This window comes from Leucoraja erinacea, chromosome 23 (genome assembly GCF_028641065.1).
Source record: "Leucoraja erinacea ecotype New England chromosome 23, Leri_hhj_1, whole genome shotgun sequence".
Classification (NCBI taxonomy): domain Eukaryota; kingdom Metazoa; phylum Chordata; class Chondrichthyes; order Rajiformes; family Rajidae; genus Leucoraja; species Leucoraja erinaceus.
This window is the reverse complement of record NC_073399.1, coordinates 7,036,616-7,062,264: the sequence shown is the minus strand read 5'-3', so window position 1 is coordinate 7,062,264 and position 25,649 is coordinate 7,036,616. Positions and strand designations below refer to the sequence as shown.

At 43.7% G+C, this 25,649-nt stretch overlaps 2 protein-coding genes across 4 annotated transcripts in view; one reads left to right on the top strand and one right to left on the bottom strand.

The window, feature by feature from the left end:
- LOC129708153 (serine/threonine-protein kinase/endoribonuclease IRE1-like) overlaps positions 1-14,619 on the top strand; it is a 64,767-nt gene extending 50,148 nt beyond the window's left edge. Inside the window, exons 17-22 of the mRNA XM_055653740.1 lie at positions 4,125-4,324; positions 5,143-5,290; positions 6,369-6,496; positions 6,650-6,773; positions 7,757-7,824; positions 9,161-14,619. Coding sequence (XP_055509715.1) covers positions 4,125-4,324; positions 5,143-5,290; positions 6,369-6,496; positions 6,650-6,773; positions 7,757-7,824; positions 9,161-9,382 — 890 coding nt within the window. The 3' untranslated portion in view covers positions 9,383-14,619. The remainder of the gene's footprint in view (positions 1-4,124; positions 4,325-5,142; positions 5,291-6,368; positions 6,497-6,649; positions 6,774-7,756; positions 7,825-9,160) is intronic.
- Positions 14,620-16,379: 1,760 nt separating this feature from the next.
- LOC129708151 (sodium-coupled monocarboxylate transporter 1-like) overlaps positions 16,380-25,649 on the bottom strand; it is a 28,883-nt gene continuing 19,613 nt past the window's right edge. For all 3 annotated transcript variants that reach the window (XM_055653733.1, XM_055653735.1, XM_055653732.1), the window contains exons 15-19: positions 25,007-25,203; positions 22,760-22,863; positions 20,582-20,682; positions 18,304-18,372; positions 16,380-17,941 (exon numbers count right to left, since the gene is read on the bottom strand). In XM_055653733.1, coding sequence (XP_055509708.1) covers positions 17,906-17,941; positions 18,304-18,372; positions 20,582-20,682; positions 22,760-22,863; positions 25,007-25,203 — 507 coding nt within the window. In that variant the 3' untranslated portion in view covers positions 16,380-17,905. The remainder of the gene's footprint in view (positions 17,942-18,303; positions 18,373-20,581; positions 20,683-22,759; positions 22,864-25,006; positions 25,204-25,649) is intronic.

The following is a 25,649-nucleotide window of genomic DNA, read 5'->3' as shown; positions in this document are numbered from 1 at the left end:
AATTTTACATTTACCAATTTATCAATTAATCTACAAACCTGTACATCTTTTGACTGGGAGGAAACCGATCTCAGAGAAAACCCGCACAGGCCAAGGGGAGAACGTACAAACTCCGTACAGACAGCACAGACAGAACCCAGGTCTCTGGCGCTGCATTCGCTGTAAGGCAGCAACTCTTATCGCTGCACCACCCTGCCGGTGATGATATTAATTTGGGGAGTGTACTAACTGCTTTTCAATTATATAATGAAATTAGACCAAGTGTGGACCCGTTGGGCCCACTCCCCCAACGCAATATTCCACCAAACTGCACAGGCGCGGCTGCCGTGTTCAAAGTTGTGTCGTTGTCGGCTGAAATTAAGTTAAAGTTAATAAAGTGAATCGAGGACCCGTGGAGGCATTTGTAAAGTAGAAGGAAACTTACCCTTGGAGTCGTTGGGTCCCCATTGTGAGGCCAAGCAAGTACACGGGGGAAAAAAAACATGGCAAATTTTTTTGAAATTAAATTCGGGATCCCATTGTGACGTCATGACGTTGTACGTTCCGTGACGTCATGACAATGTATGCTGCTGATGTTATTTTTGTCAAAGTGCTTTTTGTAAAGTTTAAAATGTGAATAACTTGTAAAATATACCATCAATTTGAACAAAACCTGGTACACTACACACCAGGACAATGGTGAGTAAGGTGGGCCAGAAATTGTAGTGCTATTGTGTACCATTTTGACGTAATTACAGGAACCCTGCACAGACAAACAGACAGGGACAGACAGACATAATAATAAACAAGATGGGTTTTAGTAATATACAGATAGATAGATGTAATCACACCACCATAAGTTTATACACGGAATATTCCATTGACTTTACACCAGCAAAACCAGACCAACTGCTCCCTCAGTATTGTCTTTGCACAATATTTACTTTTTGATTTATATTCCTTTCTCTTTCATGAACATAGATAGCTTTCCTTTAAGTACACTTACGCTAACCATCTCATCTATTCTCTAATATTCTCCCCTATCCCCTCTTGCAAAGCAAGCAGAACATTTGTTTTTCATGGACCATGCGATGCCATTCACTTCATTGTATATGTGAGCTGTTTGAAAGCACTTTCTAATTCGCCCAGCTTTATCCCCCACATCCATGCAAACTAATTGTACGTAATTGAGGAGAGTTTGGACAAACTTGGACTGGAGCATCGGTGGCTGAGGGGGGAACTGATAGAAGGTTATAACATTATGAGAGGCATAGATAGGGTGGACAGATACCTGAGGGCTGAGCTTTAAGATGGGGAAAGTTTATAGGAGATGTGTGGGGCAAGTCCTTTTGCACAGAGTTGCGGGTACGTACATCACACTGCCAGGGATGATGGTGGAAAATACATCAGTGACGTTTCAGAGACTTTTAAATAGGCCCATAGATATGCAGAGAATGGAGAGGTGTGGAGTGGGTGCAGGGACAGGAGATTGTTTGATTTGGCATTAACATAATAATAATAATAAACTTTATTTTGGACTCAAGGACCAGACAAGGGGCAACATTACATAAAAATGCATTGCATATTAAAAACATAGTGGACTGAAGGGCTTGTTACTGTGTTGTACTATGTACGATAACATTAGAAAGCTGCAGTCTTGGTTCTTGGTTCTTGGTCCTCCAAAATATTCCAAATGGAATTTAAACTGGAGGTGGTGAAGGGGGGGCTTAAGCCAGAAAGGGTTATTGGGAAGAAAGAGCTACTTTAAATGTAGTTGCATCTGGTTGGGTAACTATAGTTGGGTGGAGATTATTCCATGCTTTAATTGTGCGGGGGAAGAACGAATTGCTGTACACGTCTGTCTTTGTAGCTGGGATCACAAATTGGATCGAATGCCCTCGTCTGCTCCTAATTGGTTTGGAGCAGTCCTAGTGAAGACAAATGGGATTAGTGTACTTGAGCAAAATGGGTGGTGTGGATGCAGTGGGTCAAATTTCTGCGCTGTCTCTTATAATTTAAAAAATATATAAAGTTACTATTAAGTCTTTAAATTCCAGATCACAATAACGATGCAAACCACTAGGTGGCAGTGGACCCTACAGGCCAAAGATAGCAAGTTACCTTAAATAAATGAAACACTTGGGTATTTAACAAAAAACACAGATGCAAGAATGTGAAATAAAATTGCTGTAAATACTCAGCAGGTCAGGCCGTATCTGTGGAGAGAGAGAAATGGTTAACACTTGAGCTGGGTGAACTTTCATCATCACCAGGAAATCAGCCCCGTTACAGAGCGGAAGCGGTGGAGAGAATGAGTGATGGTAGACAAAAGAAGGGTTTGAAACCAGAGACCCGGGTTTGATCCTGACCTCGGGTGCTATCTGTCTGGGGTTTGTGCGTTCTCCTTGTGACCGTGTGGGTTTCCTCCAAGTGCTCCGGTTTCCTCCCACATCCCAAAGACGTGTAGGTTTGTAGCTTTGCTAGCCCTTGCTGTCTCCTCCCCTTCCTTAACCCTCGAACTGTCTCCTCCCATCCCCCCGCCCTCGGGCTCCTCCTCCCCTTTTTCCTCCCTTCTCCCCCCCGACCCCCATCAGTTTGAAGAAGGGTTTCGGCCCGAAACGTCGCCTATTTTCTTCGCTCCATAGATGCTGCTGCACCCGCTGAGTTTCTCCAGCAATTTTGTGTACCTTAGGTTTGTAGCTTAATTGGCTTCTGTAAATTGCCCCTAGTGTGTAGGGAGTGGATGAGATATTGGGACAACATAGAATTAGTGGGTAGACAAATATGCTGGAGAAACTCAGCAGGTGAGGCAGCATCTATGGAGCGAAGGAAATAGGCAAAGTTTCGGGCTGAAACCCTTGGTTTCAGCCCGAAACGTTGCCTATTTCCTTCACTCCATAGATGCTGCCTCACCCGCTGAGTTTCTCCAGCATTTTTGTCTACCTTCGATTTTCCAGCATCTGCAGTTCCTTCTTAAACATAGAATTAGTGGGAATGGATATCGATGGTCAGCATGGACTCAGTGGGCCGAAGGGCCCATTTCATGCTGTATCTAAACTAATGAGAACACAGTGGAGGAAAATGGGAAGTGTTACTGGAACTGCAAGATGTAAACAATACATGCAGATTTTAGAAATCTGAAATATTCAGGCCAGGCCGCTGTTGATATAACCTGGAGCAGCTGAGTATCTGACACTGCAAGGCTCAGTGTTGAACGCTGAGAGGCCTGTGTGTCTTGTCAGGAGACATGCTATTCCTTGACCTCCACCCATCCCTTCAGTCTGATCTTGGCCGACGGAACTCATTCCTTCCTGCCTCAACTCTAGTCTCTCTCCCTTTATCCACTCTCTTTCTCTCTAACCTCTCGCTTTACAGACACTCCAATTCTTCCTGGTTCTGAAGCGAAGCCATCGACTGAAATGTTAATTAAAGGGCCTGTCCCACTTACGCAATTTCTTTCGGCGACTACCGTCACCCGTCAAAGTCATGTTGAAAATTCAGCGGCGACCAGAAAAAGGTACGACTCTCTGGGCGACCACTCACAACCATACAGGCGTCACCCCGCGACATGTCACCACGTGACGCCTGTACAGTCGTGAGTTGCCGCCCAAAGAGTCGTACCTTTTTCTGGTCGCCGCTGCATTTTCAACATGCTGAAAAGTTTCACCGACCTGCTGCGACTATGACGGGTGCCGGCAGTTGCCGGAGAGATTGCGTAAGTGGGACAGGCCCCTTTGTTGCTCTCTCCGTTGACGCTTCCTGACCCGAAGATAGACACACAAAGCTGGAGTAGCTCAGTGGCATCTCTGGAGAAAAGGAATAGGTAATGCTTCGGATCGAGATTCTTCAGCTGAAGTTGAGGCCCTTCTTCAGACTCCAGCTTTATGTGTCTACCTTCAGTTTAAACCAGCATTTGCAATTTCTTCCTACACTTCCTGACCTGATGCAGGTTCACAGGTAGTTTATGCACGTACCTTTTTTATTTCTAGTTACTTGAAGTGAACTGAAATTCTCAGCCAGTCATAGTGGGATTTTAAACGTTCTCTGGATTGTCGGACAGGTAACTCCACCGCATCCGAGTTTGAATGCTCGTTTAATTAATGTTGTCATTTAAAAGTGTGTAAATTGCACAAACTTTCCCTCAGTTCACAGAGACCTGAAACCGCACAACATTTTAATCTCCATGCCCAATGCCCATGGCAGAGTGAAGGCCATGATCTCTGATTTTGGTCTGTGCAAGAAGCTGGCAGTGGGCAGGCACAGCTTCAGCCGCAGGTCTGGAGTACCCGGCACGGAAGGCTGGATTGCCCCAGAGGTGCTGAACGAGGACTGCAAGGCAAACCCGGTGAGCTCACCCCAACATCTGTATCATTCACATGCACTACGGGGCCTGTTCGCTCCCAAACAGCTGATAGTAGAAGTTCGGAAAGGGATTTACCAATATGCAGCACAGAAACGGGTGTTAAACAAGTTGATGTAATATGTGGGGAATGAATATCTTTAGGTGGGATGTTAACTCCCGCATTGCTGTGTGTGTGAACGTTCTGTCCTCCGTAACACACGTGCAGCACTGTGTCATTGTCACAGGTCACTGGATAAGTGGAAATCACTTAGGGGTAGCTTTTTCACACAAAGGGAGGTGGGTATACACAACAGGCTGCCCGAGTTGGTAGTTGAGGCAGATACAATACTAACATTTAAAAAGCATTTGTTCAGGTACGTAGACAGGTAAGGAAAGAGAGATGTGGGTTGCACATGGACAAGTGGGTCGAGTGCAGATGGGAATCTTGGTCGGCATGGACTAGTTGGGTTGAACGACAGAGAGAGAGAAAGAGCCTACACCAACCATCGATTACCCATTTACATGAAAGCTACCTTCATCCATTATCAACTTTTTTTTCTCGAAAGGAACTGCAGATGCTTATTTATACAGTAGATAGACACAATGTGCTGGAGTAACTCAGTGGGCCAGGCAGCATCTCTGAATGAAAAGGGTGGGTGAAGTTTGGGTCGGAGCTGTCGGAGTGAAATAGTTTAATGCCCTGTTCTTTCTCTTTCCCTGTGTGAGTGTCCCTGGTGTCCAAGAGCAAGAGTGTTCATCACTCAGCTGTAGCTGACGTGGGCAGATCCGTTTGAAACAAACGTTTACTTGCTTCTCCCCAGACATGTGCGGTGGACATTTTCTCTGCTGGCTGCGTGTTCTATTATGTAATCTCGGAAGGGAGTCACCCCTTTGGCAAGGCCCTGCAGCGACAAGCCAACATTTTACTGGGTGTCAGCAACCTTCAATGTTTCAAACCAGATGCACACGGTGAGTCTGAACATCGGTCTCCGAATGAAGCTCTTTGTTGGCGATGTCATGCCCTCATTGATTGATTTAAATTGTAATTATGGCCACAATGTTAGAAAAACTGCTTTGTTCTTGTCAATCTCTAAATTGATGTCAAGTACATTATTGGTGAATACAACCACAAAATGTAAAGAAAACAAAAGAACAGCTGCGCAGTCATCTGGTCACCATTGATATATTATTTTTAAGTAAAGAATGTGATAACGTGTACTTATGAAAGGGATATCACTTTTGACTAACCTGACTGTGTTTTGAAGATGTCATTGGTAGACTGGAGAAGAGAGAACCAGTGGTTGGGCTGCATTGGGATTTTCAGAAAGCGTTAGACCAAACCCCATGGGGCTTGAGGTACATGGATGGGAATGGAATAGTTATGGGCCAAATGCTGGAATGTAGGATTAGCGTAGACGGGCGTTTTGGTTGGCATGGACTGGTTGGGCCAAAGGGCCATTTACCTTAATGTTCAACTTGGGTCCACTTAAATGTGAAATCACTTCGGCCGATCATCTTAATCTTTGCAGATTGAGCCTGGTGTTTCTAGAAACAGAAACGTGGAATATGGGTGCAGGTGGAGGCTATTCGGCCCTTCGAGCCAGCACCGCCATTCATTGTGATCATGGCTGATCATCTCCAATCAATAACCCATGCCTGCCTTCTCCCCTTGATTCCACTAGCCCCTGGAGCTCTATCTAACTCTCTCTTAATCCATCCAGTGATTTGGCCTCCACTGCCCTCTGTGGCAGGGAATTCCACAAATTCACAACTCTCTGGGTGAAAAAGTTTTTTCTCATCTCAGTCTTAAATGGCCTCCCCTTTCTTCTAAGACTGTGGCCCCTGGTTCTGGACTCGCCCAACATTGGGAACATTTTTCCTGCATCTAGCTTGTCCAGTCCTTTTATAATTTTATATGTTTCTATAAGATACCCCCTCATCCTTCTAAACTCCAGTGAATACAAGCCTAGCTTCTGTCGTCAGGAAGGCAGCAGTAAGAGATTGATTTCTCCGGATTCATTTATTAGTAATTTGTTTTATTTTCCAGACGATATTATTGCTCGTGACTTAATTCAAGAGATGATAAACATGGACCCTCAAAAACGCCCCTCGGCCAAGTGTGTCCTGAAAAACCCTTTCTTTTGGAGCCTTGAGAAGCAGCTTCAATTTTTCCAGGTTTGCTACTGTTCCATTCAACACCGAGCCGAGTGTTTTATTCCGCAGGTCGTACATGTTAATGAATTGTCTAAGCCTGAGTCATTACACCAGGTACAAGATGTCCAATTGTTGCACGCCAAGATTAAGTTATCTTTGGCTTAATCGTTACAGGATATCAGTGATCGAATAGAAAAGGAACCTCTGGATGGACCAATAGTGAGAGAACTCGAACGGGGAGGGCGAAGTGTGGTTCAAGGTGACTGGAAAGAGCATATCACCGTCCCTCTGCAGACAGGTGAGCAGATCATGTGGGTTGTGCTGTAAGTAAATGATTAATCTTAAACTCTGCTGATTCATCCCAAACACAGTGTTACACAAATTGCTACTCCTTTTCCTTTCCTCTGTGCTGACCCAGGTTTAATGGGATCAGAGGTATATGTTAACGGCACCAGCAACTGTTGAAACTTTGTTATCCTGGATTTTATTTCAAACTGAGATTAGAAAAGAAAATAGATAATGAACATTTACTGGAGTGAAAAACTACAGCAAGGGATGTCTCAGATAAGTTGGATACCAAAGTGGCCAAGGCATTAATTGCTTTGCAAATTACCAGTTCGAAGTAGATGAAGAAAAAACAATCTGATCTGAAAAGAACAGTCGCATCTGTAGAGAAAATAATATTTTTTTGGGGCTAGACAATAGGTGCAGGAGGAGGCCATTCGGCCCTTCAAGTCAGCACCGCCATTCAATGTGATCATGGCTGATCATCCTCAATCAGTACCCCGTTCCCGCCTTCTCCCCATATTCCCCTGACTCCGCTATTTTTAAGAGCCCTATCTAGCTCTCTCTTGAAAGCATCCAGCGAATCTGCCTCCACCGCCCTCTGAGGCAGAGAATTCCACAGACTCACCACTCTCTGTGAGAAAAAGTGTTTCCTCGTCTCCGTTCTAAATGGCTTACTCCTTATTCTTAAACTGTGGCCCCTGGTTCTGGACTCCCCCAACATCGGGAACATGTTTCCTGCCTCTAGTGTGTCCAAGCCCTTAACAATCTTATATGTTTCAAACTCTGCAGACAACAATTCTCAGTCCTCATTCTGCACCTGACCAGCCAGCTCCAGCTGTTGCATCGGTTGCTGAAGGTGGGCTAGCGTGTCAGCTTTGTGTGTTTGCTATCTGATCGCCGCTCACACACGTCAGTGAGGCTGGTTGGTTTGCGATAAGGATGTAAAGCCCAGTGTTTGAGATCGGTTCATCTGAAACAATCTTCTTTTTGTAGATCTCAGAAAATTCCGATCGTATAAAGGGAGCTCGGTGCGAGATCTGCTGCGTGCAATGAGGAACAAGGTACCACACAGTTAGTCAATGTCAGTTGTTCTAAGATAAATCAACTGATCTAAGAATGATCTATTGTATCCTTGAATAATTGCAGTTATGTCGCTTGCAGGTCAGCTGTTAAAACGTGATCACTGCTCTGACTCGTCAGGGGTCAGCTGGCAGTTGAATTCATTTGTGAGATGTGTGGGGAGCAGGCAAGACCCTCATTTATTGCACAACCACATTGCCCCTCTGCTAAAGGCACTCCCATTGGATTCCAGCATTTAGGAACAATGATATATCTCCAAGTTGGGATGGGGTGAGACAAAGAGCTGCAGATGCTGAAATCCCGAGTAAAACCCAGAGTGCTGGAGAAACTCAGTGGAGCATGCAGCATCTGAGGAGTGGATGGCATTTCCTCCACAGACGCTGCATGACCTGCTGAGTTCTTCTAACACGAGTTTGCTTTTTTTAAACTCGGGAGAGCTCTGGGAATGAACTCGTACCGTGGGACAGGGCTTTAAGTGCGGGTGAAGTAAGGACATGTATTAGAGTCATAGAATTATACAGCATGGACACAGGTCCTTCAGCCCAACTCGCCCCAGCCAGGCTGGTCCCATTAACCTGAGCCTAACCATATCCCTCTGAACCATTCCTATCTGTACCTGTCCCAAGATCTTTTGCATGTTGTTTTAAAGCTGCCTCTACTACTTCATCTCGAAGCTCCTTCTACCCAAGCAGCTGGTTCGGGAAGAGACAGAGAGCAGCATCCCTGTGAAGGTGGAATAGAATGAGTTGTAACTAGCCATGTTCACCTCCTCGAGGCAGGCCAGTTGTAGAGTGACTTTCAGAAGCAGATCTCAGACCGTCCTCTGCAGGAAAATAAGGGAACAGAGTCCTGGAGCAAAATGCTTAAAATATTCTGTGACAGCAAAATGATTGGAACTGAATCATTTTTATTCGATGGGTTCAGTGATGTGTGTTTGTTCCCCATTCACCATGTAGACAGAAGCTGCTGTGGGTGAGTTCATTGGGACGGGGGGGGGGGGGGCTGAGGTTTGTTGTTAAAGGGTATCTGTTTGAGGATTAGGAAACAAACGTGCCAGGAGTCAAGGGTAAATTGGTCACACAAAGGGTGGTGGGTGTAGGGAACAAGCTGCCAGAGGAGGTAGTTGAGGCTGGGACTATCCCAACATTCAAGAAACCATTAGACAGGTAAATGGATAGGACAGGTTTGGAGGGATGTGGACTAGTGTAGCAGGGACATGCTGGGCTGAAGGGCCTTAACCCCACACAGTATCACTCTATGACTGTCCGTGTCTGTTTTCCTGGGTACTAAGTCTTGCTTTCCCTGTTGTATTTACAGAAACATCATTATAGGGAATTGCCCGAGGATGTACGTGAGACTCTGGGCTCGGTCCCGGACGAATTTGTTTGCTATTTCACTCTCCGTTTCCCCCACTTGTTACTCCACACGTACTTGGCAATGCGGATCTGCAGCCAGGAGAGAGTGTTTCATCCGTACTACTACCAGGAGGCAGCGGAACTGAGACAGTTGCCACCGTTCGTGACTGACAACTTCCAATAGACCAAGGGATGGAAGGTTGAAAGGGAAATGTTTCAGTTTGTAAATGCATTCCAGCCGCGAGGCCTTCAAAGGGCAACGTGGCAACGTGTGAAGAGACTACTCCTGGCGGTCTGACACTTACAAAATAGACATGTCGACAAGCCAAACCTCAAAGTGCCTATTAAAGCTGCAGGATAATCTGAGGCAGAATGTGAATGCAGTTCTCCAGTTAATGGAGCTGCAGTTTGACTGCCTCTACATCTTTAATACAAGTCAATATTTTCCTCACAGGAAGAACATTTTTTTTTTATGAAGTAAAACAAAAGTCGTGGTGACAAATGCCACCAGTTCTGGGCTGTTACGTGCTTTATTGTTTCGGTGAAGAAGGAGGATATCAGCCAAGTTATAATCCTGAAGTATAAATGTGTTTCTTGGTTACGGCTGCTCCTAGGATTGGAGCATGTCCGACACCATTGTGGATCAATTTACCTGGATGGATAGGGCAGATCAGCACAGTATCGTGTGAACCGCAACATTTCTCAGTCCATTGATCATTTCCCATAAACAGGACAACGAACGACTAAATCAGCAGGAGATTGGTTATCCAGACAAAACAATGAGCCCATTGAAAGCTGTGCTTTCAGACCTCCTTGAGTAGAGGTTTGTTCTGGGGCACTGTCCTTATTTAAAGTCTCAAATTTATAGCTTTATATAACTCTGCACTGTTTGTAATCCTTTTTCATCTTTAAGTCCAAATGCAGGTGATCATTCCCTAAGTTTACACTCGAGTTGAATGACAGTGTTCTTCACACTCTTATCCATGTAGCCAAAGCAGTCCACATGCCTGTTTAAATGGGGGCAAAATGTACCAAAGGCTTGTTACCCTGTGCCCGCTCGAGCTGCACACAGCAGCATATCATGGTCATAGCAATGCACGTGGATTAGGCTCCACTGGCATTACTTACCCTTCTCATGTTAAACACATTAACTACTGTATTTTCAGATAAAACAATAGATAATAGGTGCAGTAGGAGGCCATTCGGCCCTTCGAGCCTATTCAATGTGATCATGGCTGATCATCCAAAATCAGTACCCCGTTCCTGCTTTCTCCCTATATGCCCTGACTCCGCTATCTTTAAGAGCCCTATCTCGCTCTCTCTCTTGAAGGTATCCGGAAGACCGGCCTCCACCGCCCTCCACACTCACAACTCTGCCATCCTAAATAGTTTCTCCTCCCTCTTTGTTTCCCTCCCCAAGCTCCCGTGCACGGTTTCTGATCTGAGGCAGCACAAAATCCAGGTGTAGTGTTCATCGGGACAGGACCATGCGGCTACCAAGCAACCGTATCCTATCCTTTGTGTACTATTGTCACTGTGTGCTACCTGGTCTCTGCTCGAATACCGTCTGACAGAAGGGCCATGATCACCACCTCACACGGAACATAAATCCCACTGCTCTTCCCAGTGGCAGCAGTCCTTGTTGTAAACAAAAGATGGACACAAAATGCTGGAGAAACTCAGCGGGTGAGGCAGCATCTATGGAGAGACATTTTGTCGCCTATTCCTTTTCTCCATAGATGCTGCCTCACCACTGAGTCTCTCCAGCATTTTTTATCTCCCTTCGATTTTTCCAGCATCTGCAGTTCTTTCTTAATCAACTGGTAGTAAACAATCTGTATTTGGGACTTTGAGTGGGAAATGGTTTTTCACAACACAGTGCAGTCTATGTTTTAATTATCTGCATAATCCTTTTATGGTGCTGATAATTAAAAGGAGTAATTTATTTATTTATTGGGGGGGTTATCTTTATATCTGGTGAGTGATAGATTTGACTTTATAATGTTTAATGTATGTTCAGAGCTGATTTTAAAGTACGCGTTTTCTGCATAGTTTCAAATTTATTTGTTTGCAATGTAAGATGTTTCTGCTGAGTGTTAATATTCTGTTGGTTTGTTAGTTGTGAAAAATAATGTGAAAATAATGAGCATTGCCTTCACTCTAATAAGAGTATGTGTAATGCGATCGGGCTTGGTTCCTTTATATTTTGGCAATTGCACTAAACGATTTAATCTGTCTGTAGCTTTAATGGTTCATATGAAGCAGTTCCATGGATATGATTCATTTTGTTTTACATGTCATGAATCTGAATTGCTGATAACTAACGATTTTCCATTCTGAGGTCAGTAGAATAGTGATTTAAGCTTTCAAAGTGCATTTGCACAACCCGTTTCTCCCTCCATCCCTCCAGTGAAAAACATTGCCGTTACTAACATTGTTTCACCTGTTCAAACACACTTACATTTCTGAAAATTTCAATTCTGACACAACAGCTTTTGTCATGTTTCTGGTTTATGGACCTTGGATGTGAGCAGCCATGATGTGATGGGGTGGGCAGGGGGGGGCAGGCTTAATAGCCCTGCCCCACGGTACGAGTTCATTCCATGAGCTCTCCCGAGTTTAAAAAAAAATCAAATACAGTGAAGCTCTTTCTTCCCAATAACCCTTTCTGGCTTAAGCCCTCCCTTCACCACCTCCAGTTTAAATTCCAGTTGGAATATTTTGGAGGACCAAGTAACCAAGAACCAAGAAGAAGAAGAGCGGGGTACGTTGGAGCTCAGGGACGTCTCTTAGCGGCTCGTAACGCTAATGGCAGGTACTAGGGAAGACTCGCTAACGGCAGGTAAGCACGGGAAGACTCGAGAAGATTTTTCAACATGTTGAAAAATGTCCACAAGAGCCCCGAGTACCGACGAATGGCCATTACCGTAAATCTCCGAGTTCGAATCAGGGCAAACTCGGGAGAGCTCTTGGAATGAACTTGCACCGTGGGACAGGGCTTTTAGGGAGTAAATGGTCCACACCTGCCCATCTGTTCAATCACATACAGCTGGATGTAAGCTGCAGTCTGATCCTGGCATCAAGAGTCAAGAGCTTTATCGTCATGTGCCCCATATAGGACAATGCTTGCTTGCTGCAGCACATCATAATATGTAAACATACTACATAATGGGAGAAGAAAAAAAGATCAGTGTGTATCGTCAGATGTGATAATTTCTCTACCCTACACATACACACTAATCCTTACATGCTAAGCAATTAGTTAATGTCGAATAAAGACACTCTGTCTTAAAATGTAAAATTAGTTGAAATTGCATCTTTTACTTTACTTCCACGATGTGATCTGTTAATTCCCAACATGCTGAACTGTACTGCAGGGGCAACATGCTACTAGTGGAGTATTTCTCCATTTGTATGAGACGGGTATTAGCTGCCAGTTATCAGCTTTCCTGCTCAATATTGCAATACGTTGGCTGGTAGCCACTTCCTTTCTCAACAATATCCTGGCCACTCTGGTTTGGGGAACGTGGACATGTTGCCAATCAGATTGAGACCATCCAGACAGCTGGTTGACTCTGTCCCTTAGCCCACTGGCCACATTTTCCCAAGCGATTGCTCCCATGTCCTTGTGCATTAGCCTCCTGCTCCTTTCAACCTATTCCCACTAACCTGCTGTACAGCGACTTCTCTGCCTGGCCTCAGAGACAGCTAATATCGGTAATGGTTCACTCTCTTCCATACAGTTGTCTTCTTTAAAGCTGATGTCACCACCGCTCTAAGTTGTTGGCCTCCGACTACAGCCTCTCCTCCAAACCCCTTGGTTTAGTTTCAGTTCAGTTTATTGTCCCGTGTACCGAGGTACAGTGAAGAGCTTTTGTCGCGCGCTAACCAGTCAGCGGAAAGACAACACATGATTACAATCGATCCATTTACAGTGTATAGATACATGATAAGGGAATAATAACGTCTAGTGCAAAGTGAAGCCAGCAAAGTCCGATCAAGCATATCCGAAGGTCATCAAAGAGGTAGATAGTAATTCAGCACTGTTACTCTGGTCCTAAACTCTCACCTCTCAATCCACTGCATTGTTTCTGAACTTCTTCCATTCAAAAGCCCTCTGGCCCTGTCGTTGACGTTTTTATTAAATTGATAATCATGTGCTGGGTATTATGATCTATCTTCCCCTTCATCTTCAAACCATTGCAGCCTTTACATGGTTGGCCAAACCAATCTCCCGAGGGGACCCTCCATTCCTGTTCAGCTGGGTGATGTTCACAGCACCCACACAATTGGCTTCTCCTGCTTACTGAAGTGTCCACTCGTTGGTTGTAACATACTCAATCTTTTCAGATTTTGCCAGGGCCTCACTATCTCTCTCTAATCCTCTCCAGCCCTCCAAGACAACCACGCTCTTCCTGTTCCCAACTTCCGAGCATCCTCTATTTAATTCTTTCCGAACCACATCTAGTCTTCTTTCCTCCCTCTCTCTCTCTCTCTGGCTGAAGGGCCTGTTTCTATGCTGTATGACTATGTCTTGGAGATGAAACATTCCGACATAAATGAGCTGGCAGCTAACAACAATAACTTGTCGTTGCCCAATGTAATAGAATTACAGCAGCATGTGCTGATCACGTAAAATAATTGATGCATCATTTCCCTAAATTAAAGCTTACAGTTATAATACAGAAAGTTTCTGTTCCACGTGGCAAGTGAATGTGCTTTCATTGGATGTTCTAAGTCCGCAGAGTTTGTAGAAGAATGGGAGTGGTCCATTGATGTCACAATCTGCCATCAAGTAGCTGTTTAGATGACTGGTGTCTACAGTAGGTAAACGCTTAATTCTAGTTGACTTGTCCTCAAATAATCTGACAACAGTGCCTTTATGTGGCCGTGATTAGAGTGATGGGTCTGTTCAGGAAAAACAACGAACGGCTGAAACTACAGCAGTCTGTGTCCTGCCGACAACTGAAACGACAAGCTCATTAACTGCTCAACCATAGACATGTGGCAACAAGCAGTTAAGTCCTTCTGGAGTGACTGAGCAATGAGCTGGACCGAACTCATGAATTTGTCATGTGAAGTTTACCGATAATATGCAATGTTTATAAAAATAGTATCGGCTGCTGTGAAAGGAAGATGCAGCAATTCTAATTACGTTATCGTGCGAGTACAAATCTGATCCAATGAAAAGATATGTAACCGATATATGTTTTGGTATGAATTGTGAAAAGCATGAATCATTTTGGATGTGTCCAAGAAATAAGCAACTGCTGAATGGAACTTTTTTTACTGGATTTCTGAATTATTTCTGAATTGTTTTAGACTTGCACAATTGCAATGGTAAATCATGCTTTAAAATACTGGGAATGTAATTTTTTTAATCTGTTGCTCTGGGTTAATGCAATAAAATATTGGACTATATTCTTCATTAGTGTAACTGAAGTGCATGTGGCCAATTGTTTAAAGCTAAGAGCTCGCCAATGGAGTTCATTTCAATAATCTCGTACCTGATGGTATCCTCGTGAAGTCCCGTAGGCATTTATTTGCTCAGGACCACAGTGCATTTAGTACAGCACAGGAACAGGCCCTTCAGCACCACACTTGTTCATGCCTAACAAGATGCTAAGACCCATTTGACTTGGGTGCTAAGCATAATCTTACAATCAGAAAAAGGCACAAAGTTTTGGAGTAACACAGCAGGTCAGGCAATATCTCTGAAGGACATGGATCGGTGACGTTACTGAGCTGCTGAGTTACTCCAGCACTTTGTGTCTTTTTGTAAGCCAGCATCTGCAGCTCCTTGTTTCCATGTCGTAAAATGAGAGCCTGTCAACTCTATTGACATTTTTACCTCTTATTGTGAGTCTCTGATGATGTTGGCTGCCTTTTTGAGGCAGCGACTCCGATAAATCTCTTCAATGGTGGAGAGGTCGGAGCTGGTGATGGACTGGGCAGTGGTCACAACTGTTTGTAGTCTTTTCTGCTCCTGGACGTTCAAGTTGCCGAACCAGGCCATGATGCAACCAGTCAGTATGCTCTCTACAGTACACCTGGATCATCATGGCTGATCTATCTATCCCGTACCTGCCTCTCAATAGATCATGGCTGATCTATCTCTCCCTCTCCACTCCATTCTCCTGTCTTCTCCCCATAACCCCCGACACTCTTACTAAACGGTTCTAGCCTACTGTACTGAAAATATAAATATCAATGAAATATTTTCACATCTGAAGGAAATGTTTTAATTAAAATAGTTGTGGGATCCCTAAATAAGAGGCCATCTGTAAGAGATTAAATAATAGAAAGAGAATCTGTCACTCAATTTCTAAGTACGACCCGTATTAGTGGGAGACATATCAGGATTTAGGCACAGCAATGATGAAGGACCTGGACAATCCTTTTCCGAGTTAGCGTGGCGTAGCAGTGTTCCCAGGCATCTGCTGCCCTTGTCCTTGCCGGTGGTAGAGAACGTGGGTTTGGAGGTGCCGAGACTGGTATCTGCAGTTGTAGATTGGACATGCTGCAATCCTGTACACTTCTTCAGCTAGGCTTTAGCCGCAGTTAGTTCCAAAGCACAAACCCCATAAGAATCATCCAGCGTTTGGATCTTCTCTTTAGCTTCAATTTAATGTTCCCCTTTTCTGCATCGATGCACCAAATAATGACCGTTATTGCCGGCTGTGAATGTGACATTTCATAGCTTTCAAACAAAAGATATTTAGTAAAAACAGAACTATTCTTTCCCAAAATTACGTAACAAAGTCACCTCCCAAAATGCATGAGACACAAACGTGTTTACGCTATTATTTGTAAGATTAGGTTTATTGATTATTTTTGTACATGGTTTCAAAAATTACCAAAATACATATCAGAACACAAAATTGAAAATAGATTATAAATGGCATAATCATATTAAAATTGGCCTTCAAGTTCCCCATAAGGTCTAGTCTGGCTACAAGTCCAACATTATTTGTAACAACATCAGCCAAACTTGCACTAAAGTGCTCCTTAGAATTTTAAAAAGTGCCTATTTCCAAATTTTAACTCTGGAATCTTGGATTAACTGGGTGAAAGATTGACGTGTAGTTAGATGAGATATGTAGAGATATTACACAGACGTCATCGGCTATTTAGCTGTCAACATTATACAGCAAATTCCAGAATTTGTGTTCTAGACATTCCTTGTACATTGGGTTACACGACCAGTGGCAGCAATATTTACTGGATTTCCCTTGTTTAGAAAATATAACACAAGGAAAGGTATGCTGGGATTCAATCATGTTACTGAATTAGAATTATTGCTTTTCTCCACCAGAATCTAAAAGTAATATCCTAATTCTGGGATGAACTATTTCCCAATTTTATTTTAGATTCTGCCCTGTTCCGGCAAGGTTAAATCTGTTACTACTTATGGCTTGAGTTTTTGCCATGACATTATTCTCCTCGAAAGCCACACCAATCATAAGAGTCTGTTGCAATGAAATTCATTTTAGAAATCGCACCAAGTAGGTTAATAGAAATTATCTTTCTAATGATCAAATTAGTTGTTAATGAAAGGACGCCAATGGTAAAGATTTCAAATGCAGGGATAAGTCAATGTCAGGATTCAACGGTGGAACTCAACATATACAAGTAGACCAGCTCTCATCATCAGCATTTACACTATTGTATCACTCCATTTGCTTGTCAGCTTGAGATAACTTGAAGTCAGTTGTCTAGAAACACATTGCTAATACAGGTTAAAATCCTACAACATAAAATAGATAGCCACAAAATGCTGGAGCAACTCAGCGGGACAGGCAGCATCTCCGGTGAGAAGGAATGGGTGACGTTTCAGGTCGAGACTCTTCTTCAGACTGGTTTGGGATAAGGGAAACGAGAGATATACACGATAATGTAGAGAGATAAAGGGCAATGAATGAAATATACGCAAAAAAGTAACGATAAAGGAAACAGGCCATTGTTAGCAGAGAAGTGAGTACAACTTGGGTGGGCGATAGAGAGAAAGAAAATGTCGGGGTTACTTGAAGTTAGAGAAATCAATATTCATACCACTGGGCTGGAAGTTGCCCAAGCTAAATATGAGCTGCTGTTCCTCCAATTTGTGTTTAGCCTCACTCTGACAATGGAAGAGACCTAGGACACAAAGGTCTGTGTAGGAATGGGAAGGAGAATTAATGTTTAGCAACCGGGAGATCAGGTAGGTTCGGGCGGGCTGAGCGAAGGCGTTCAGCGAAACGATCGTCCAGTCTATGTTTAGTCTCGCCGATGAATAAGAGGCCACATCTTGAATGACGGATACAGTAATAGATAGCTATTTTTTAGTTCTGCTGTTATCATAAACAGTTTGTGAGTTCTAACATTTACTGTCATTGAAAACACAAACTTTAAAAGTTCATGAATCCATGTTGCTAACAATGCAATCAGTACTGGCAAATCACAGTGGGACATGAAACATAGACATTATACGAGAAAAAGTCGTAGTTGGCCTCGTAACCACCTCGTTACATTCTCATCACAAAGCCAACTTTACAACATATTTAATCCCATGCTAACCTATTTTCAACAATTTTAATGATTATTTACTTCCTTTCCAATTCAATTAATAGATAGCCAGCATCACTGCAAACATTACATTTCATATTTTGACCTTCGTTGTGTGTTTATAACTTCTTGAGTCGCCAACGTTCAAGACTTTGATCACTGTTTATTTGGGCACCAGCGGCTGAACAGACTTTACATTCTGTAAAAAGTGAGATAAACGAACATTACCAAATATGTATTTTCTCTAACCAAACTATTAATGTGATTGTAACATGAAAACATCGAGATAGAGCAAGGGGCGGAGTGGTAGAAACGGAATCCAAACCACAAACGTTCCAGGGGAAACCTGCACAAACACCAGCAAATATTTTTTAAATAGCAAATACAATTATTCAGGATTAGAGGTGCAACATTTTCATAAGGGGGTGAATCAGAATTCTTCAACTTCAGATATTGACATTAAACACCGTACAACATAATGACACATCCATTTATTCCCTAATCACTGCTTATACACATTCACAACTATCTGCGTGTGCCACAACAGTTATGTGATTTTACCTGAGCATTAGAAGAATGGTGACCTGTAATGAAGATTTTTTCAGGAGTGGTTTCCAACAGTTCTATGGCCTGTGAAAAAAATAAATTTCAATGAGTATCACTCAAACCTTATTTTCATCCCTTCAATGATATTCAGAACTATGAACAATTATGAATGGAAGTTTGGAAAGCTGAATAACTAATGTTTAGAGTTTACATACAGTTGGTGTTAAAAAATGAAAAATAATAAAGAAAAAACTGCAGGATAAAGAATGTTCGCAAAGACAAAGACAAGTTTCAATTGCAGTTACGGAGAATTCTAAATAACATGAGTGATCTAAAGGAATAAAGGGAATTGAGGTCACTTCTTCTTATCAAATCCACACAAGAGATTAGAAGTTGTTCAGACAGAACTGAACACAAGTCTCGGCATCTGCACACACTGGTGCCCGTGTTGTCGCCTCTTGTGCATGGTGGTGGACGGATTGGTGGAAACAGGGCCGTGCTGAGAACGCTCTTTCCTTGACCCCATTGAGGTAACTGAGACACGGCTTAGCCAAGAGCAGAATGACACCAAACACAACAGAAAGTTTCAACTTCACCGTGGGCAAGACATCGACCAGAAAATACACCAAAACGTGCAGAAAAAAAAGTTTTTATGCATGATTCACAATAATTTACACATTCTGTTGTGCTGCCGCAAGTAAGAATCTCATTGTTCTATCTGGGACACACGACAATAAAACTCTTGACACTCGACTAAAAGCAGGCGCATTTTCAGAGTGGACGCTCGAGTGGAAACTCATGGGAATTACACTTGCCCCCCACCCCCCCCCTCCCCCCCCCCCCCCTCCCCCGACCCCTGGGCCCTCCCAACAAATGGGTGAAGCTCAGAAAAGTGCCAAATTATTCACCAACATTGGGAAACACACTGAACTGTAAGATGTTTAATACCTGCGCAATCTTAGTTCATGCATCTCGTCTCTGGTGGCATCTAGGGTCGCCAACGTTCTCACTCCCAAATAAGGGACAAAAGGTCAAATTAAGGGACAAATTCCCGTAGGCAATTTGTTGAGCGACTGGGCCGTGGCTGGGTGAGTGATGAGATGGCCCGGGTGCTGGACTGCACACAAAGCCCAGCCGGCACCCCATCTAACTCATGAACCGGTGATCGGCCAAGAGAAGGAGGGGTGTTGGTGGTGTCGGCGGTAAGCGAAGGTCCGAAGGTCGGACAGCTGGCCGGGCTGCTGACCGACCGATGGGGACACGGGCGAGGCGCTGCTGTTGCACTCCATGGGCTGCACTACGTCGGGACGAGTGAGGCGAGACTGGATGCGGCGCTCCGACCCCTAGGTCCCCTCGAGTAGTAGCGGTAAAGTAGTAGACGGTGGGCGGTCCCGTATGGACACAAAACAATTTAGCCCAATATACGGGATGTCCCGGCTAATACAGGACAGTTGGCAACACTAGTGGCATCTCAGATCTTGTGAAAGGTCCTCAATAATGCAACAATCACCTGAGATTACATGGATCACAAATTCAATTTTCAACGCTGAGTTTGTATTAAGGATCTCATGGCTCAAAGCCAAGGGGGCTACCTGAAATCCAAGAATATAAGCTAAAGATGCAAAATAAATCCTATTAATTTCAGGGAACGTGACAAAAGTTTTACAATTTAATAATATTGAGACATACAGTGTGGAAACAGGCCCTTCGGCCCAACTTGCCCACACTGGCCAACAATGTCCCATCTACCCATCTACCCAATCCCACCTGCCTGCATTTGGTCCATATCCCTCTAAACATGTCCTATCCATGTACCTTTCCAGCTGTTTCTTAAACGTTGCGATAGTCCCTTCCTCACTACCTCCTCTGGCAGCTCATTCCATACACCCACCACCCTTTGTGTGAATGTCACATGCCCATTCCTTCCACAAATGCTGTCTGAAGCACTGGGTTCCTCCAGCACTTTAGGTTTTACACAATACTCCAGCATCTGCAGTTTTTGCATAGGAAGGAACTGCAGATGCTGGTTTAAACTGAACATAGATGCAAAATGCTAGAGTAACTCAGCAGGACAGGCAGCAACTCTGAAGAAGAGCCTCGACCCGAAACGTCACCCATTCCTTCTATCCAGAGATGCTGCATGTTACTCCAGCATTGAATAATTTGGCCATTTAAACATATTAATATTATTAAGATCTTTGTGTCTTCATAATACTAATATGTTTAAATAGCCAAATTATTAAATTCCAATCTAATGATTAACGAGAGCTTGGTTGAATGATAACTAACTTACCGTCTCAGGCAATGGTTCAGCCGGCTTCTTTCTAAACAGAATCTCGTGAATGGTGTAAAATATAGGAGCAATGAGTTCTTTCTCCACGTTTTTGCTGCCTCCTGAGGTGGGGAGAACAGGGTTATTGATGACGGCAGCAACAATGAACCGACCGCATTCAGACTGAAGTTTCTAACTTTTGGGTCAAATGCTATGTTGAAATTGTTCAACAGTGAAGATGAAGATTTTATGGAGCACAGACATGTTATAAATCAGTAGAGGAGCCGAGCAAACACTGTGCATTATTAACATGTGTGAAGACATTTATACAGGAAGAAATTTAAACCATGGAAATTTCACGGAAGTTATCATGTTGTTAATTTGTTTAAGAAAGAACGGCAGATGCTGGAAGCATCGAAGGTACACAAAAATGCTGGAGAAACTCAGCGGGTGAGGCAGCATCTATGGAGCGAAGGAAATAGGTGATGTTTCGGGTCGAGACCCGGAAGGGTCTCGACCCGAAACGTCACCTATTCCTTCGCTCCATAGATGCTTCCAGGTCTCGACCCGAAACGTCACCCATAGGGGGATTGCACATAAGGTCACTGGGTCATAGGGCTCGACGCACGGAGCCGCTAGATCCAACTGGAAGACATCCGTCACTTCCGGTATATGTTATTCATGCTAGAAACGCGTACTTTCCTACCAGTTAAAATACGCCAAAATGTTGAATTTTTGCGCTGAAAAAAATTGTGGGAGTCGGGGGTAAGTGTGAGAGACATCGTACCCAACTTCAGAATTCCAAACGTGAAGCGAAATGAAGGTATAGAGAAGCGAGAGCTGAAGGGACTACAGCAGCGAAAGTGCTTGGTAAACATTGAAAATACTGGGAATTATCGCGTTTGCTCGCTGCATTTCATCAAGTCAGGCATTATTTGTGTTTTTTCTTGATTCCTTTGGTATCTGAAAATTCTCAGAAGTGATAAATCTGGCTGTATAATTTTTCTTCAGATGCGTTTTCATTTTGTATGTAAAAACCCACTTGGGAACCATGGGCGATTAAAAAAAAATTACAGCCAGATTTATCACTTCTGAAACTTTTTAGATGCCAAAGGAATCAAGAAAAAACACAAATAATGCCTTAGTTGATGAAATGCAGTGAGCAAACGGCCAATGTTCGCCAAGCACTCTGGCTGTTGTTGTCCCTTCAGCTCTCGTTTCTATCTACCGTCATTTCTCCTCACTTTTGGAATTGCGAAGTGGGCTAAATGTCTCACACGCTTATCCCGATTTCCATAATTATTTACAGACAATTTCAGTGGGTTTTAACGGGCCCCGCTGCGCTGGAAACAATGGTAAGTGCCTGCCTGCTGTACATCGCGTGGAGTAGAGTAGCAACAGTACGGGTCATGGGTCGTGACCCGACTGCCGTGAAACCTCCCTATTCCTTTACTCCATAGATGCTGCCTCACCCACTGAGTTTCTCCAGCATTTTTGTCTCCCTTCAGTGTACATATTGATCTATATTATACAGTTCATCTGCATGTAACTGGTAAGCAACGAATGTTGGGTACCACCCCCATCGGAATGAAAGTAAGCAACATAATTGATTCCGTGTTGCTCCCTAAGGATTCTCCACCGCACTAATCTGCAACATCCCATTCATCCAGTCTCCTGGACAAAGAATTGTGATCAACTACAAATTGTTTAATAAAAAGGAGTGGCACGGTGGCGCAGCGGTAGAGTTGCTGCTTCACAAATTGAGAGACCCCCGGTTCGATCCTGACTACGGGTGCTGTCTGTACAGAGTTTGAATGTATCTCCCTTGACCTGCATGGGTTTTCTCCGGGATCTCCAGTTTCCTCCCACACTCCAAAGACGTACAGGTTAGCAGGTTTAATTGGCTTGGCATAGTTGTAAATTATCCCCAGTGTGTGTAGGATAGTGTTAGTGTGCGGGGATCGATGGTCGGAGCAGACTCGATGGGCCGAAGGGCCTGTTTCAGCTCTGTATCTCTAAACTAAACTAAAACTAATAAAATGATTTAATGTGGAACACCAGAGATATCTCATATGACATGAGGTATGAGATCCTCTCGGAGTGGAATGAATAATGCGATCTTATGCAAATATTGATCAGGTCAATGCCAACTAACAAGACTCCAGCTTCTAAACCCTAATATAATTTTATTTTACTTACCAGTAACCATACTAACCAGCAAACCGATTATAATTGTAATCAGACAGCCAATAGGGGTATAATATCCATAGGATAGTGAGCAGACGTTTTCTATCATGCTCTCTCTAAAAAAGATTCAAAACATTTATGATAAGAGATTTTATATGATATGGATAATCTGTGAATCTTTGAAATCTGGGTCTTTATGGAGGAACCTGAGTCATTATTGTCGAGTTATGCTTGTAATAAGGCTCGTACGACGACGTAAACAGAGTATATCTTTATTTAACAACTCTGTACCACAGCAGCAACAGCAACAGCAACAGCCTCATGTGCCAGCCCAGGCAACTCCCTCACTGCCCACACCCCAGGGTTCCAGTCACATCCGGTTACTGGAGCCTGGCTTCTGTCACACAGGGTCCTAGTGCCCGTCTGCCCAGCCTTACACTATTATTGCATAATACCACAATTATCACAATATTACATTTAACTGTTCCTCCCGATTGCACTAAAACAGGAGAAATGCTCACAATAATAGATCGCCACTCAATCTGTAACACCGTAAGGTCATAAGGGATAGGAGTAGAATTAGGCCACTCGGCCCATCGGCTGTCATTCAATCGTGGCTGATCTATCTCTCCCTCCTAACCACATTCTCCTGCCTTCAGTGCCCGGACGACAGATGGCACAATGGGCTAAGTGTTCGGCTGGCGACCGGAAGGTAGCCGGTTCGAATCCCGCTTGGAGTGCATACTGTCGTTGTGTCCTTGGGGCAAGACACTTCACCCACCTTTGCCTGTGTGTAAATGTAATGTAATTATGTGAAGCACTTTGGGGTCAATGCAAGTTGACTGAAAATGTGCTATATAAATAAGATTATTATTATTATTATTATTATTATTATTCTCCTCCCCATAATCCCTGACACCCGTACTAATCAAGGATCGATCTATCTCTGCCTTAAAAATATCCACTGACTTGGCCTCCACTGCTGTCAAATGGTCATCATAGGTTAAACCACTCATTCCAGAGATCATGCTAGTAAACCTCCTCTCCAGAGCCAGCGCATCATTCCTCAGATATGGTGCCCAAAAATGCTCACAATATTCCAAATGCGGCCTGATCAGTGCCTTATAGAGCCTAAACATTACATCCCTGTTTATGTATACAAGCCCTCTTGAAATAAATGCTAGCATTGAGTTTAAGAAAGAACTGCAGATGATGGAAAAATCGAAGGTAGGCAAAAATGGTGAAGAAACTCAGCGGGTGAGGCAGCATCTATGGAGCGAAGGAATAGGCGACGTTTCTGGTCGAGACCCAAAACGTCACCTATTCCTTCGCTCCATAGATGCTGCCTCACCCGCTTAGTTTCTCCAGCATTTTTGTCTACCTAGCATTGAGTTTGCTTTCTTTACTACCAATTTGACTTGCAGATGAACTTTTTGGGAATCCTCCATCAGCACTCCCAAGTCCCTTTGCATTTCCATTTTCTTGGCTTAATCCCATGTCCTTTGATCCACTCAGTATTAAATAAGTATTGATCTCAGCTTTCAATGTACTTAATGGCTGTGAATTACATCACACTCTGGGAGGAGATTCCAAAGTTTCACAAGTCTTACGGAATAAATTTCTCATTCCAAACTTTTGAGACTGTCCTCCAGTTTAAAACATTCTAAAACCCGGGGAAGAGTTCCCGTGAATCCATCACGTCAGGCACTTTAAGAATTCCGTACATCTGGTAGAAGTCCAAGACGTGGCTATGCCTAGTCTTTGTACGAGTTCCTACTCTCCAGGAAACGAATATTCCCATTTCTGGTTTTGCTTTTTGTTATTTACTGTACGAGTCGCAAAACATGGCTGCAATTTTCCCATTGATAGACACAAAACGTTGGAGTTACTCAAGTAACTTCTAAGCCTAGTGATTCACAAAGTCAGGATCTGCACCTTACCTGTGTAGGAAGGAACTGCAGATGCTGGTTTATAGACACAAAAAGCTGGAGTAACTCAGCGGGACAGGCAGCATCTCTGGAGGGAAGGGATGGGTGACATTTCGGGTCAAGAACCTTCTTCAGACCTGAAACGTCACCCATTCCTTCTCTCCAGAGATGCTGCCTCACCCGTTGAGTTACTCCAGCACTTAGTGTCTACTTTCGATTTAAACCAGCATCTGCAGTTGTTCCTAGGCACCTCCCATTGTTGTAGATCTATACATGCAGTGAACAAGCAAACTGGACAATGAAATGATTCAGTGTAAACTGACTGACTTACGTTTTGTCCGGTCTCACCATGGTGGTGAAGAAGGATGATCCATTCATGGGGCTGGAGGTGGTGGCATTAGAGATGTAACAGCCTGCTATTGATGTTTTGAGTTTCCTTGTGAACCTTGCAGCAGCGGGGTACATTTGAGAACAGATTCCCAAAAAAAATGAACAGCCACAAGAGATCAGCATTCCCACAAATGCACCCTGTGAGAATCAACGTGAAGAAAAGATTATTTCCGTGTGTAATATTACTAATAATATCACTAATCATTAGCTTCACTAATCATTCTGTCTTGCTAGATACGTAGCAGTGGTGAGCTTCAGTTAACAATGGTCTAACTGTTGCAAATAGAATAGCTGCAGGCCCGGTGGCGCAGCGGTAGAGTTGCAGCGCCAGAGACCCGGGTTCGATTCTGACGGGTGCTGCCTGTACGGAGTTTGTACGTTCTCCCCGTCACCTTAAGGATAGAGGGGCAATCCTTTAGGAACGAGATGAGAAAAACATTTTTCACACAGAGAGTGGTGAATCTCTGGAACTCTCTGCCACAGAAGGTAGTTGAGGCCAGTTCATTGAGTTTACCGTTAGCGTTACGAGTCGCTAAGTTACGTCCACGAGTTCCGACGTTAATTCTACGTGATTACCCCGAGTT